We start from the raw sequence: 17,012 nt of genomic DNA, 5'->3' as shown, positions 1-17,012 counted from the left end.
AAGCCTGAGACTAGCTCCCATGGGACTGTGGGAGGTCTGGGAGAGGCTAGAAACACGCCTACTCCCATGGGAGGCAAACCAGGAAGTGCTAAGAAGATTAGAAAAAAAAAGGTAATTACGGCGATTTAATTTTTTTTTACACAGCATGTCAGCATCTAGGCAAGGAAGAGAATGCATAGAGATAATGTTCAAAATTTGGGTGGAACCCCGCTTTAAGTTTTTTTTTTTTTTAAAGTTTTATTTATTGCTTTTGTAACAGGTACATACAAGACCCATTGGGCCACACACAAAATAAACTATTTACATTTCCTCAGCATTGACTCTCTCCTCCTTCCTCCAGACCTTCACTCAGTGAAAAAGAAAAAACTAAGATAATAGTAATTAAGCCCCCTTTTCACAATAACAGTCAGTGCAAGATTTAAGATATGTCAGATAGTTGCATACATGTTAAAACCCACTGTAAACATATTCCATTAGGTACCACTCAATCCGCCACCATAGTTTCACTATTCATCCAACTGCCCCACACTTTATCAAATTTTTGCGGTATGCCCCTGCTAATTTATGTAGCCTTGTATAAAGGTGCAGCCCTATTCACCACACCCTTCCAAGCTGACACAGATGGAGGATTAGGCTTTTTCCATGACAACACTATCGTTTTTCTAGCATAATAGATCAGGATCGTTAGCAAAGTACAAGTTACTCTCTTTCAGGCTAGACTGTCTACCAGCCCCAAAAGGCACACTTCTATTGTGGGCTGTATAGGAATGGCTGTTACTTCTGCTATACATTCTGTAACTCCCTTCCAAAATGCTTGAATGTTCGAGCAATTCCAGAAGATATGCATGAAGTCCGCATTGAGGGAACAGCACCACCAGCAACTAGGTGACCGGGTAGGGAACATCCTAACTAATCTAGCTGGAGTAAGATATATGTGATGAAGGAATTTAAATTGAATGAGTTATGCCGCGTACACACGGTCGGACTTTTCGTCTACAAAAGTCCAACGGACGCTGACGGACTAAAGCTGGCTGGTAATCCGATCGTGTGTGGGCTTCTCCGGACTTTCAACGGACTTTTTTAGCCTAAAATCCGACGGACTTTAGATTTGAAGCATGCTTCAAATCTTTACGTCGTAAGTACGACGGACCCCGAAGTCCGCTCGTCTGTATGCTAGTCCGACGGACAAAAACCCATGCTAGGGCAGCTATTGGCTACCGGCTATGAACTTCCTTATTTTAGTCCGGTGTACGTCATCACGTACGAATCCGTCGGACTTTTGTGTGGTCGTGTGTAGGCAAGTCCGTTCGTTAGAAAGTCTGCTGCAAGTCCGCTGAAAGTCCGCCGGAAGTCTGTCGGACAGGCTGTCGGACTTTTGTAGACGAAAAGTCCGACCGTGTGTACGCGGCATTAGTCTCTAGCAGAAACCAATCTAGTAAAATTAATGTCCCATACATCGTCCCAGTCATCCCCGTCCATCTGGGGGAACACCTCACCCCACATCGCCCTACACTTTACAAGGAGATCTCCCCCCTCACCGAACAGTTGTTTGTATATTGTAGACATGCCTTGTCCTTGGTAAAGTTTTAAAGCCTTATAAATGTCTCTGCATCCCTTTTCAGACTTAAATATCAATATAGAATATCAAGCAAGAAAAATCCCACAGTCCAAATCAGAGGGAAACAGTTTTTTCTTCTCACACCCAGTTTACTTCCCAGTAACTGATTACACAGGTGTTGACCATAAGGCTCAGAACACCTACTAATCTAGCCTATGGCCGGTGAATGACAGACTCAGGAGATTATTTTCTATTTTTTTAATACAAATGTGAACAAAAAGCGGAAAAAACACGTTGGTATCTATAACAATATAGATATTGTTTATTTCCTTTGTATGTGAATCATATGCTTGTTGGAACTTTGTGTTGGCAACTTGAAAAGAAAATAAGTTGCACATTATAAAAACAAATGTCTTCCCTTTTTGTTGTTCTATGTATTAACAGAGATGGTGATGGCCACCAAGATTCACGTGACAATTGTCCATCGGATATTAATAGTTCACAGCTAGACACAGATAAGGATGGTTTAGGAGATGAATGTGATGACGATGATGATAATGATGGCATCCCAGATACTGCACCACCTGGGCCAGATAATTGCAGAAAAGTACCAAATCCAGACCAGGCAGATTCTGATGGTAAACATGTGTCTGCTTTAGAGATTTTATTATAAAACATTTGTTTGTATTGTAGCTGAGTTAGGAGTGTATTATTTATTAAGTTGGTAAAACTTGTACAAATATTACCTCGTGTTTTTTTTTTATTATAGGCAATGGTATAGGTGATGCTTGCGAAGGAGATTATGACAAAGACATGGTGGTAGATAAAGTTGATGCTTGCCCTGAAAATGCTGAAATTACCCTAACAGACTTCAGAGCTTTCCAGACTGTTGTTTTGGACCCAGAGGGAGATGCACAAATTGATCCAAATTGGATTGTATTAAATGAGGTATGTAGTAGATAATTCTCTCTCTTATATATATACTCAAAAGTGAGTACACCCCTCACATTTTTGTAAATATTTTATTATATCTTTTCATGTGACAACACTGAAGAAATTACACTTTGCTACAATGTAAAGTAGTGAGTGTACAGCTTGTATAACAGTGTAAATTTGCTGTCCCCTCAAAAAAAACTCAACACACAGCCCTTAATGTCTAAACCGCTGGCAATATAAGTGAGTACACCCCTAAGTGAAAATTTCCAAATTGGGCCCAATTAGCCATTTTACCTCCCCGATTTCATGTGATTCGTTAGTGTTACAAGGTCTCAGGTGTGAATGGGGAGCAGGTGTGTTAAATTTGGTGTTATCGCCCTCACTCTCTCATACTGGTCACTGGAAGTTCAACATGGCACCTCATGGCAAAGAACTCTCTGAGGATCTGAAAAAAAGAATTGTTGCTTTACATAGAGATGGCCTAGGCTATAAGAAGATTGCCAAGACCCTGAAACTGAGCTGCAGCAGGGTGGCCAAGACCATACAGCGGTTTAAAAGGACAGGTTCCACTGTCATATGAGTGCTGCCAGCATTGCTGCAGAGGTTGAAGAGGTGGGGGGTCAGCCTGTCAGTGCTCAGGCCTTACGCCGCACACTAAATCAAATTGGTCTGCATGGCTGTCATCCCAGAAGGAAGCCTCTTCTAAAGATGATGCACAAGAAAGCCCACAAACGGTTTGCTGAAGACAAGCAGACTAAGGACATGGATTACTGGAACCATGTCCTGTGGTCTGATAAGACCAAGATAAAGCTATTTGGTTCAGATGGTGTCAAGCGTGTGTGGTAGTGAGGAGTAGAAAGACAAGTGTGTCTTGCCTACAGTTAAGCATGGTGGTGGGAGTGTCATGGTCTGGGGCTGCATGAATGCTGCCGGCTTAGGGGATCTACAGTTCATTGAGGGAATCATGAATGCCAACATGTACTGTGACATACTGAAGCAGAGCATGATCCCCCCTTTTTGGAGACTGGGCCGCAAGGCAGTATTCCAACATGATAACGACCCCAAACACACCTCCAGTTCCTGTCTAAAGAAGCTGAGGATAAAGGTGATGGACTTGCCAAGCATTTCTCCAGACCCAAACCGAATTGAGCATCTGTGGGGCATCCTCAAACAGAAGGTGGAGGAGCGCAAGGTCGCCAACATCCACCAGCTCCGTGATGTCATCATGGAGGAGTGGAAGAGGACTCCAGTGGCAACCTGTGAAGCTCTGGTGAACACCCTGCCTAAGAGGGTTAAGGCAGTGCTGGAAAAAAATGGTGGCCACACAAAATATTGACACTTTGGGCCCAATTTGAACATTTTCACTTAGGGGTGTACTCACTTTTGTTGCAAGCGGTTTAGAAATGAATGGCTATGTGTTGAGTTATTTTGAGGGGACAGCAAATTTTACACTGTTATACAAGCTGTACACTCACTACTTTACATTGTAGCAAAGTGTAATTTCTTCAGTGTTGTCACATGAAAAGATATAATAAAATATTTACAAAATTGTGAGGCGTGTACTCCCTTTTGTGAGATACTGTGTGTGTGTGTATATATATATATCACATATACACATACACAATCTGTCAGTACATTACCTGTCTGAATGCAAGTACACCATTAAATATTTTGCCATGTTTAGAGGTTTCTGTTTTTTTCTTTGAATTATACCTACCAAATTAAGTTATAAAGGAATGCCATTAGCCTATATAAAGGAATGATGTTGTCCTAGAGTGAGTCTAGATCAGGCCTACTGCCTACCAAGTGAAGTGAGCTGTTTACATAAGGCAAGCCAAACTACAGTCCGTCAGTTTTGATAAGAACACAGGAACATAAACGTTTCTGACACCTGGGAAGAACTGCAGAGTAGAATGAGCCTATCATTCACTCATCTTTCAAAAATGTATTTCCTTTTTGAAACACCAGAACCAACCTATCACTTACTGACAGGTAAGTGTAAAAGTATGGATCTGGAAGTTGTGACTCTCTGACATGTTTGATATTTCTCCCTTGTAAGTTTCATAGACGTGTTTTGTTAATGTAGCACCCTGGTGTTTAGTCAGGGAGCTCCTCACCAAATTCCTTGTCATGGGTAGCTACCATAGTTAAATAGTTAGAGATCCATTGAATTCTCCCCAAGTTTGGCCTTGTTGTACTTTTCTCTTCTACCACTAGGTGGCCTGGGGACTTGGTTATACTAGATATTAGAAGGACAACTCAAGGTCAGGTTATGGCTATATGGGGTATCTCAGCCAATGGGCAGGGGTTTGCTTGAATGCCTTGGCTTGCTGGGAGAGCCTGTATATTCGGGTGGAGTTAGGTGATCTATGTTCTGTGCCACCCGGACTGCCGTCTGGGAGGATGTGTGTCCTCTTCCCCGGGCTGATAGGCCGGAGATTGGGCCTATCCTGGAGGCATCTGGCTGCCAGGCTGTGTGAGGGCCTATTCAGAAGTAAGAGGGCAGCGCAGAGTTGGGACTGCGGCTTGCAGTCCAACCAAAAGTGATGGTCCTGCCGGCTGGAGAACCTGTCGTGGTCAGAGGTAGAAGGGAAGCTGTTGCCACTAAGGGACCAACCACCTTTACCAGGGACCACAGTAAGTAACTGAAGCAAGTACTGGAGCAACATTCTCATTGAAGAGGCACGGTGTAGAATCGGGAAATTTCAGGCAGTGATCAAGTTAGGGACCCAACCAGCGGAGGTGACGCTTGCAGAGCAGCTTTGTGTGTCAAGCTAGGGACCGAGCCAGTCAGCAGGGGTGAAGCTTGAAGGTGTCCTAAGTGCCAAGCTAGGGTCCCAGCATGGAAGCGTGGGTGACGCTTGAGGGAGCTACCACCGCAAAAGCCTTGAGGAGCTCATGGGATTCAGAGTCAGTGAATCAGAGAGTCCAGTGAGAGACTAGGCGCTCAAGGGGCCGAAGAACTACAAGTAGAAGTTGTAGTAAAGCTGAGAGAACTGTTACATTTGAATTAGGAACTGTTAAGTATTGTAGTCATAGGGGACAGCAAACCTGCACGTGCCACGTCTGTGGCCTCAAAGGTTTTCATTAGGCTGGAAGAGGCTAGAGATTCTGCTACGTTAAAATAATTCTGTCTTTATTACATTTGTGGCATTTAAAGTAAATAATAAAAGCATTATATATCTAACTACTTTGTAACTGCCATATCCTTTTGGGCTCATATTAAACATTTGCAGGTTATTTTAAGTTTACAATAAATAAAAACTTGCCATGTTAATAATATAATTGATCTTTCATTGGAATAATATTGATCTTTACATAATGTCTGATCCGTCTGGTAAAAGCAGCAAGCAGGCTTTGTAGAGTAATGCCGCGTACACACGGTCGGACTTTATGGCAGACTTTGCCCGGCGGACTTTGATGGACTTTACGACGGACTTTCTGAATGAATGGACTTGCAAACACACAATCCACCAAAGTCCGTCGAATTTGTAGGTGATGACGTACGACCGGACAAAACAAGGAAGTTCATAGCCAGTAGCCAATAGCTGCCCTAGCGTGGCTTTTTGTCCGTCGAACTAGCATACAGACGAGCGGACTTTTCGACCGGACTCGATTTCGATGGATTGATTTAAAACATGTTTCAAATCTAAGTCCGTCCAACTTTTGAAAAAACAAAGTCCGCTGGAGCCCACACACAATCGAATTGTCCGACGAAATCTCTTCCGCTGGGCAAAGTCTGCCGTAAAGTCCACTCGTGTGTACGCGGCACAAGGCTCTGTTTCTATTAGTGTGACTTGTCATGCAACTTTGGACACAAAGTCACATGACACAGTCACAGCCCATTTCAATGGCACCTGTTCCAGTCTATGCCATGTAAAGTTGTAGCGACTTTGAAAAGGTTCCTGTACTACTTTGATGCGACTTTTAATTCAACTTTGATCCAGAGACTGTAAAGTTGGATCAAAGCTGCACTCAAAGTCGGATCAAACTCGCACTCCAAATCGCGTGACTTTGGGGTCGCTATAGTGGAAATGTAGCCTAAACCAAGCTTAATTCAGTCTCCAGGAAAAAAAAGGAAATTATTGCCAATACTAAGCTCTAGTATGCAAAAAAAGTCTTTGTCTTTCTCAGGGAATGGAAATTGTCCAAACAATGAACAGTGATCCAGGACTGGCTGTTGGTAAGAAATTGTTCTTTTTTTTTTGCTTTTAATTGGTATATGTACTATGTATTATTTCCTAAAGTGTATCTTAAAGTTCTGGGAAGTTTCACTCTCTGTATTCTGTTTGCTGCTGCTACTGGAGTAGAAATTGACTGGAAATCTAAAACTTTACAATTGTCACCAAACAGAAGGAAAGTTTCAAACGGGGACATCCATTTCAGACAATTTCACCTCACTTTATTTTGCTTCTCCTGACAGGTTAGGTAAGGAAAATATTCCAAGGATATAGATAACAAAAAAAAGTCAGAATTTTTAAGCCCAGTCAATCCAAATTTTAAAACAAGGGTTTTGGATAGAGATCCACTTTAGATTCATTGTGTTCTTGTAATACACATGACTGAATGGATGAAAATCACCACCAACTGCTCTAGTTGCATATGGTCCAATATTGGAATAAGTCAAAATAGACTTTCAATCCACTATGTTCAGTAATGTCTATAATACTTCATTTCTGTTTACTGCCACAACCAAAAATCAAAACCTTACCAAGTCCCCAAGACCTTTTTTGATGAATGTCTAGGGCAGTGATGGCAAACCTTGGCACCCCAGATGTTTTGGAACCACATTTCCCATGGTGCTCAACTACACTGCAGAGTGCATGAGCAACATGAAAAATGTAGTTCCAAAACATCTGGGGTGCCAAGGTTCACCATTACTGGTCTAGGGCATCCTTTCGCAACCTCAACATTAATGAATCCTTGTAATATCTTTCTGGTTTCAGAAAACCCCTGCTAATAATTAACATATCTACAGCCATTAGCATAACAAAAATGGTCTTTACACTTTTGGTCAATGCAAGGAATCCCCCATCTATAGATAGTTTAAAAGATTAATGGTGACAATGTCAAAATATGCAAGAGAACACAAACGTATGCAAAGCCAAAATGTTGTCAATCCACCAGGTGAATATAGCAATGTATCAATTAATATTTATATGAAGGACAGTGATACTAGTGTCATACCTAAATAAAATACAAGGTGATTGATGTTTACTCAAAGCATAAACATTTAAACACAATATGTAAATCCATATACTGGTCGTTATGATTAGGTGTAGTAGTTTGAATAGAGTGAAAAAGTCTCTTCACTATTTGAAGTAATGAATAAGTGGCTGGTGTGTCTTCTTTCAAATGCTGTGCCACCTAAGTGCTCTCAGGCCTCTCACCTTAATACTGCAAGGTAACAGCATGGAAAAATTGTTCTCTCTGAAGCCTCTGGGGGTCTCTCTAGGGTTATCTCAACTTATGAATCTCTATGGTGGATAGTGCCTCCTCTATGGTGGTCCTGGGGTCCCTTCCCAATATCCTCCGTAATGATTGCACAAGAGGAAGAAAGCTCCCAATAGTGTAATACAGTTAAACCAAGTTTATTGTATAAAAAAAGTCTGTTTAACTCACATTTTTACAGCAAATAAAAACATATACTCAACGAGCATCAAGCTCATAGCCCTGCGTCACTTCCGGCATGCCTGTTGCTCAATCCCAATGCGTAGCATCACGCCCACATGACTTTGTCAGGTAATAACGACAGCAAAGATCATGTCCTTAAATAGTATAATAGGAGAATGTACCATAGCGGCCATTTTAATGTAGCCCCCCTATTAGAATGCATCGTGGTGGCCATTTTCTAGTAGCCCCCTGTTTAATATATATGACTTTTTAAATTATACTTTTTCAAGGAATTTGCTATTTGCAGCACTTCCATTAACCCTGCGGTCTGCCTTTTCCGAACCCTAGCACTTTTGATTGCTTTATTCAAGGCCTGCCAATGCCGGCCCAGTCATTATCTTCCCATAGAGGTTTTCCCTAAAGAATTATATTACTGGATAGGAACAGTAGATTGCCGTTGCACCTCCTAGAAAATGGCCGAACATATATCTTAGGAAACATGGTCGCTATAGTATATTCAAACTGGGGGCTACTAGAAAATGGCCACCACAATGCATTCTAATAGGCGGGCAAAAATGGCCGCTATAGTACATTCTCCCATTATACTATTTAAGGACATGATCTTTGCCTGTCATTAACCCCTGATGAAGTCAGGTGGGCATGACGCTACGCGTCAGGATTGAGCAACAGGCATACTGGAAGTGACGTGGGACTACGAGTTCACTGCTAGTGGAGTATATTTTTTTTTTCTGTAACAACGTGAGTTAAACAGCCGTTTTTTATACAATAAACTTGGTTTAACTTTATTACATTATTAGGAGCTTTCTTCTTCTTGTGCAATCATTACGGAGGATATCGGGAGGGAACCCCAGGATGACCATAGAGGAGGCACTGTCCACCATAGAGATTCAGAAATCGAAATAACACTAGAAAGACCCCCAGAGGCAGCAGACATTATATGGACCTTCAGTGAGAGACATTTTCTATGCTGTTACCTTACAGCAGTAAGGTGAGAGGCTTGAGAGCACTTAGGTGGCACAGAATTTGAAAGAAGACACACCAGCCACTTATTCATTATTTCAAATGGTGAAGGGACTTTTTCACTCTATTGAAACTACTACACCTGATCATCATGACCATTATATGGACTTACATATTCTGTTTATGTGTTTATGCTTTGAGTAAACATCAATCACCTTGTATTTTATTTAGGTATGACAATAATATCACTATCCTTCATGTAGATATTAATCGATATGTTGCTATATTCACCTGGCGGATTGACAACATTTTGGCTTTTCATACGTTTGTGTTCTTTTACATACTTTGATCTTTTCTGCATCTTGTTGTTTATTTGCCCAGGAGTTTTTGAATTTTGTGTTTTATTTCACTTGAGGCACACACCCATACTTGTTTCAAGGTGCATTTTATTATTATCTATTTTAGTTTTCATACATTTGACTTTTAACAGTGCAGCACCATCACTGTATTTGTTATCACACCCCATTAGCCACGAATTAGCTAACCGGTGCTTGTGGCAGTTTGTTATTACAATACATGTATAGTGCTCTTGCGCTATCACTATACAAGTATTACAACACATGTATAGTGATAGCACAAGAGCACTACCTCACAATGGTGACACTGGTTACTTATCTTGGAGGCAGAAATTGCTCATTGCTCAATGAACCCCAAGCAACCTCTGGAGGAACCCTGGTTGAGAAAGGCTGGACTAAGGTGACCACAGGCCCAGGTTAACTCAAATTATAATATAAATGTGCATCAAATCAATCCAAGGTGTGATTATCAAAGTGAAAAAAAACAAGAAGATTCCATAATAGTGAAAATATTTACAATATACCTGTACTAATATGTTAAAAATAACGTACAGTAACAAGAACAGCACTAGGGATTTTCAACAGGCTTTCAGTATGCTCCTTCCCTTAGGAGACAGTGAAGTGTCAGTAACATGCTTCAATACAAGAAATTGTTTAACACCATTGCAAGATCCCAGACCCTTGTGAAATTATATCTGTTCATAAAATAGAAGAAAATGTAAAACAACATAATATTATGAGGCAATCCTGCCCACTCCTTCTGGGTACTGGATTAGACTGATTCTGTCTTCAGGGGGAAGACTGATAGCTTGCACCTCCACTAACACTACTGCCACACAGCGGTACAACTCTGTGAAAGAGGTGTTCTACCGCTTATCTTTTACAGTGACCCAGTTTATCATCTACTTTAAGTGCTATATTTACTCACAGCTGACGTGTCTTTTCCCACATTATTTTTAGGATACATTTGCCTAAGCCTAGGTTCGCACTATTGTGGATGCTGGAAGGCATGTAAATCGCACACACTCCCGCACCCACAGCAAAAGCTTGTTGCTGTTTATCAGAAGTGCGGGGAGGTCATTAGTACTTAATAGGAATATAATATGATGACAGATTACCAAATGCATCAAATGATTTTATCTAAATGTATTCAACCCCTCACCTCATCCCAAATATAATATTGGAAAAAATGAGAGAAAATTGCCCCCGGATTTTATGGGTGGGGGGGAGGAGGTAAATATATTGAATAGGTATATGATTGGTATGAAGTAACTAGTAAATATTAATAGTAAAAAAATATACTTTATTCAAAAATTGCACAGAATATTAGATTAAAAACAATGAATAACTTATACAGATCTTTCACTAACATCATGTTATTGTGGATTCTAATAACAGAAACACATACAGGCATGATATATTAAAGACCCGACATGTTTCGGAATATTATAAATATAATTCATTCTTCAGGGGTTTTCTGTGAAGATACACTGTATGATCTAGAAAGAATGCATGAATAAGACATACCAATCATTATCGCAGACATAAGTCAATTCTGTTATAGTAGAATGATCATGGGAGTAAAGAGCAAGGGTTTGGGAGAAAAGAGCAAGAAAGAAAAAAACTATTAATTAATAGTAGAAAAGCAATCAATTAATAGTAAAAGGAGCTTACTAGTGCACGCAGCTGTAATCGTATCTTAGACCATTGTCAAATGGTGATTTAGCAGGCGATACTTCCAGCTCCAATCTCCATAACGCCAGTTTAAGTTTGCCTCTTTGCAGGATGGAACAATATATAGGTATAGGTATGCAACGTAGGATGTTGGAGCATATGTAAAATTGCTTCAGTATGTTTGGATGAATAACAGCATCACATCATATACACATCGTGCATGGCAGGCCAGCGGAGTCCACAAGGAGCAGCACAAAACGAAAAGAGGGGGTACGGGTCCCTAGATGTGAAATATATAATATAATACTATAATATGGGTTTAACTATGGGGTCAAATTATACTGTATATCATAAATACCAGCTGCCAGTAGAAGAACATGGGGCAGAAGAGGAAAGAAGCAGCCTAATGAATATATAAGCACAGTAGGAAGATTACTTAATATAGGGAACTACAGACAGGTGTCTAATTGGTAAACTTTGATAAGTTGTCTATACATTGATAGGGGGAAGAGATTCATATATGGGTTAAAACAAAGTAGAGTGAGATTAGTTCCGTCATTTGGGTGGAATGGAGTAAATGAAAAATGGCCAGAGAGATAAAGGTTTGGAACTTCATATGGAGTCCAAAGAAAGGGGGGGCTAGTATTAGATTGTAAGCTCTTCTGAGCAGGGCCCTCTTAATCCTATTGTATTGTATTATAACTGTATTGTCTCCCTTTTATATTGTAAAGCGCTGCGTAAACTGTTGGCGCTATATAAATCCTGAATAATAATAATAATAATAATATGGTGAAATAGACCATGCAGCTCAATTGCTGCATACCCATAGTGTCCCAGCAGACTATTTGTAATACCCTCCAATGTATATTAAGTAATTGGTGGAAATAAATGATGACAAGGAATAGACCACAAATTCAGTACTCACTTGTGCTTAAATCAACGCTGGAATGTCCTTATTACCAGGTATGTAGCCTGGGTGTGCAGCAAAAAATTGCTGACAACCCCAGATTTAAATAGCAGCTGATTAGGGGAGACCCCGCCTAATGAGGGTAGTTTGGGTAAGGGCAAAAAGGGAGGAGGGAGGGGCGTCACCAGACATTATTCATTGTTTTTAATCTAATATTCTGTGCAATTTTTGAATAAAGTATATTTTTTTACTATTAATATTTACTAGTTACTTCATACCAATCATATACCTATTCAATATATTTACCTCCTCTCCCCCACCCATAAAATCCCGGGGGCAATTTTCTCTCATTTTTTCCAATTAATACTTAATAGATGGCACCTCCATGCATTGGAAAATGTGGCACGTTTTCCCCTGCACGCAAACACATAGCACCATGGTTCAGGTATCTTTTCAATGAGTCAAATGAATGGGCTGCCGTGCCTGTGCAAATGCAGCAAACTAAGGAAGGCATTGTCACAAAGCAAATTCTTGTTTAAGATGACATCAACTGGCCTTTCCAATGCAAAAAAAAAAAAAATGCTAAAGGTGTTGATTTGATTGCCATAATTGATTATTTCGATTTCAATTCTGCACACTTGGATCCGTTTGCAGGTGGGCAGTAAGTAGCATATCATGATATAGGGTGTGCAATATACCGCAATTTGAATTTATTGTGCACTTTATGGGTGTGATTTTGCCCTTTTTGTACCTATATATTAGTAGCAGTTCACTATTCAGACGGTTAAGAAAGACTGTGAATTTTGCCATCTGGTAAAAAAAACCTTTGGTCATAGGGTTTAGTTCCCAAATGCAGTTCGCTATCATTATTTATAATGCAGTTGGACTTACTAAATTATAGAGTGACGGATTGTTAGCATTCGGTTTAACAAAACTGTAATTTGCTTTGTTTTCACTGACACTACAGTATATATTTGTTAGGGTGATGTGACAAACAGTCGCTGTCAGTCCAGGGAAGAGAAGTGGATGGAGTGTACCTGCTATGGCATTTTAGAAGATAAACTGGTGGCAGTGCTAGGTCTGTAGCAGTATACAGGGGGGTTAATCACTGGCCACACCTTTTCCCCACTTAGGGTAAAATTTGTCTATCCCTTGGATGGACAGGGTGAGTGGGTGTGTTGGAGAAAGGATGCAGGCAAGTGTTAGGCAGATGTTAAAGGCTAAGTTCACCTTTGGAACTTATTGCACCCATATTTAGGGTGTAACATGTAACACCCATATTTAGGGTGTAACATGTAACATGTTCGAGCTTGTGTCCCGCTCACCTCTTCCCCTTTGACAGCGGGTGGAGGATCCTCTCCCCTGGCCCCACTGTCACATTTTAAAATTGGCGTGGCTGTGTGGATGGAGCACATGAATCTGTGAATGAAGAAACTACAAATCCCCTCATCCACGGCAGCAGATGGCTTGTGGTTCTCAATGAACTATGATAGAGCTGATGAGGACCCTCTATGTTTATTGATACTGGAGAAGCCTGACTTTGCACCCGCACTTCACTGACCATGGGTAAAATGTTCTGCAGGCTCCGGGGGGGGGGGGAATGTTTCTGCATTACACTGCCTTATTTTTGTTTTCATGTGTCATTGTGCATTTTTTACACGTTGCATTTTTTTTTACTAGAATATGCTTTAATTAAAAAGCAGTCTTTTGTTAAAACCATTTTTGTGAGGTCACTTCCTCCTTTGTTGTTATTTTTTTAATTTGCAAAGCTCTGCACAGCCCTGGTGGCAGACCTCTCTATCTCCAGCGTATGGTGTACAGCTCATCAGAGCAGCTAAACTTATACAAGCTAGATGTTTTGCCTTGCAGCGTGTTGTGTTGGCACACATTGACATGCTGTGCTCTTCCTTTAAAGAAAAAGGAAATTTTTTTTGTGCAAAGAAATGTGCTGATGTGAACTGCACCCATCGGAAATCGTTTTTTTTTTTTCTGTGTCCATGAGTTGGGAACATATCCCAGCACATATGGTTTGAATGGGCCCACAAACCAGATATCTTTTGTCTAATGAGCTATTACTGTAAACAATATAAAACAAAAAGGCCAAGAAAGTTAAATAGTACTGTAATATGTTGATATAAGAGATATAAAACACCTGTTAGATGTTAGTGTTTTGTGTCTATGCAGGTAGACGTATGTGCAATTAACTAATTGTAGTTTCCCTGTTGTTGGCAGTCTATATTTATTTGTGACAGATGATATGAATTCTCATATATCTTGCAGTAAAATAATCCACCCCTTCTTTATATTATTGTCATTTTTTATTTCACAGCACATGTTCTTTTCCTATTAATTCTAAAAAGCGATATAATTGATATATATATATATATATATATATATATATATATATATATATTCATATATATATATATATATATATTTATTTATTTATTTATTTTTTTTTTTTTTCCAACATCTGAACATTGCCCTTTTTTCAAGCTTATCAAAGCTATATGACACATGCTTTGTATTGGTCTTTTCTGTTTAGGTTACACTGCATTTAATGGAGTAGACTTTGAAGGAACATTTCATGTTAACACAGAAACAGATGATGATTACGCTGGTTTTATATTTGGATACCAGGACAGCTCCAGCTTCTATGCAGTTATGTGGAAACAGATGGAACAAACATATTGGCAAGCGAATCCGTTTCGAGCTGTGGCTGAACCTGGGATTCAGCTAAAGGTAAAAAAAAAAAAAAAAAGAACAACATGGATTTTCCTGTTAGATGTCTTTGGGGGAGTTGCAAAACAGAATATTAAAATTACAAAAAAAGAAAAAAGACTTCAAAGGAAACTTTGGACAAAAAAAGGAAAAGAATATTGCAGCTGTCTATGCTGCCTTGTTTTTAGAAACGTAAGGCTTCATTGCACACTGGCGTATGAATTTATGCTCCATATATGCTGGATTTTTTCTGCCAGAACTTGGCAGAAAAAAATTCCTCTAATGTTGCATATGTATGAGTGTTTATGCACATATGGCGTTAAGTGTAAATGAAGTCTACTGGCCAGAATGTTCATTTATTTTGGCCATTTAAATAAATGTGTGCTTATGCACATTTGCACGCGTATGGATGTAAATCTTGCTGATAAATTGCACACTGACTACAGGCTTGGTGCATTTTTTTTAAGTCCCTGAAAGCTGCTCTGCAGTACCCCAGTAAATGGTACAACGTACATATACATATTACATAATCTAGCGCTGTATTCAGAGGAGTAAAAAATAAATAAAACGCCAGATGTCCATAGCAGCGGCAGTTTATCTGCCCATGTGCATGCAGCCTAATGCCCCGTACACACGGTCGGACTTTGTTCGGACATTCCGACAACAAAATCCTAGGATTTTTTCCGACGGATGTTGGCTCAAACTTGTTTTGCGTACACACGGTCGCACAAAGTTGTCGGAATTTCCGATCGCCAAGAACGCGGTGACGTACACCACGTACGACGAGACTAGAAAAGGCCGGTTCAGAACCAAGCGCGGCACCCTTTGGGCTCCTTTTGCTAATCTCGTGTTAGTAAAAGTTTGGTGAGAGACGATTCGCGCTTTTTCAGACTCGTGGCTTTCAGATCGTTTTCTGCCGTTCAGTTTGTGCTTGTGGGTTTGTATCTGCTCTTCAGTGCGTGCAGTCAGTTCGTATCGGAGTTTTCTGTGCGATCTTGCCCGCTCGTTGCTGTTTTTCAGGTCGCTCTTCACAGGCCTTGCTGTTCTTCAGTGCGTTCTGTTACTTCGTTCTGAGCAGCCGACCGTTTTCTAGCCATGTTTCGTATGCGTACTCCTCGTAGAGTTCGTGCTGTGCGGGGGCTTGGTGTTGGGGTCCTGACCTTGACACAAGTCCAGTCCATGAACAGGGTGGGGAGGAGTTCATGGACCAAGAATTGGTTGCTTCAGCGTGACCAGTTCTCTCATATGCCTTTGCTCCGTGAGATCCGTGAGAATAATCCTGATGATTTCAGGAACTTTCTCAGGATGACGGACCCCGTGTTTCACCGTTTGTTGGCTTCGCTGACCCCCTATATTAGCAGGCAGGATACCTGCATGAGGCAAGCCATCACTCCGGAGCAGAGGTTGGTCGCTACCTTGCGGTATTTGGCCACAGGGAGAAGTCTGCAGGACTTGAAGTTCTCGACTGGCATCTCCCCCCAGGCTCTGGGGATCATTATCCCGGAGACCTGTTCTGCCATCATCCAGGTCCTGCAGAAGGAGTATATGAAGGTAAGATTTTTATCCTTTTATATCACATTTTATTGTATTGAATGTTTGATAAAATATTGTATTTCTTCCCTCATTCCCTAATTACCATGATTGTAATATGCTGTGAATGTCCCCTTTGTTCTCATGCATGCTGGATTTTTAGGTAATTATTATTTTATGTCCTTCATACATATTTGCCCTTCAATAACCTCCCCAGCATGGTGTCTCCTGGCCTATATTCACCTCATGTAGTCACTTAACAATGTATTTTATCAGCTCCATAGTAGTGCTTTACCCCAAACACCCCCTAAAATGTTTGGAAATGTTATTTTTGATTTAAATTCAGGCAGAGTGCCAGAGGCTTTTTTTTTGTGGTGTCCCCAAATTTTTTTTAACCCTCCCCCCCCCAACTGCTAAGTCAGCTGATCCCAATTCTCTATCCTCAATCATCTATCTGCTGACTTTGCCAAACCCATACACACTATACCCATCTCTTTACTGGTCAGATTTATGGATGAATTCCCCAAAGCATGTAGTGCAAGGGCCTGCCTGTATACTTTCCAATGGTACTGTTTAAAGTTTTTGTATCCTATTATTATCTTGATAGGTAATAGCAGAATGTTCAAATGTCCTCAAATGTGTACAGTGTGTATTTATATCTTTGTATTATGACACTTCTTACCTGTCCAGTGGTCTGCCAATAGTGTAACTAAGGAGGGGCTGTTCCAAGTAATAC

At 40.5% G+C, this 17,012-nt stretch overlaps 1 protein-coding gene across 1 annotated transcript in view; it reads left to right on the top strand.

Moving 5' to 3' along the window:
- Positions 1 to 17,012, top strand: part of COMP (cartilage oligomeric matrix protein) — a 227,582-nt gene that overhangs the window by 180,758 nt on the left and 29,812 nt on the right. Inside the window, exons 13-16 of the mRNA XM_073596126.1 lie at positions 2,003 to 2,196; positions 2,328 to 2,506; positions 6,629 to 6,677; positions 14,571 to 14,767. Coding sequence (XP_073452227.1) covers positions 2,003 to 2,196; positions 2,328 to 2,506; positions 6,629 to 6,677; positions 14,571 to 14,767 — 619 coding nt within the window. The remainder of the gene's footprint in view (positions 1 to 2,002; positions 2,197 to 2,327; positions 2,507 to 6,628; positions 6,678 to 14,570; positions 14,768 to 17,012) is intronic.

This window comes from Aquarana catesbeiana, linkage group LG01 (assembly GCF_042186555.1).
Source record: "Aquarana catesbeiana isolate 2022-GZ linkage group LG01, ASM4218655v1, whole genome shotgun sequence".
NCBI classification, from domain to species: domain Eukaryota; kingdom Metazoa; phylum Chordata; class Amphibia; order Anura; family Ranidae; genus Aquarana; species Aquarana catesbeiana.
The sequence above is the reverse complement of the archived record's forward strand: the minus strand, read 5'-3'. Positions and strand labels throughout refer to the sequence as shown.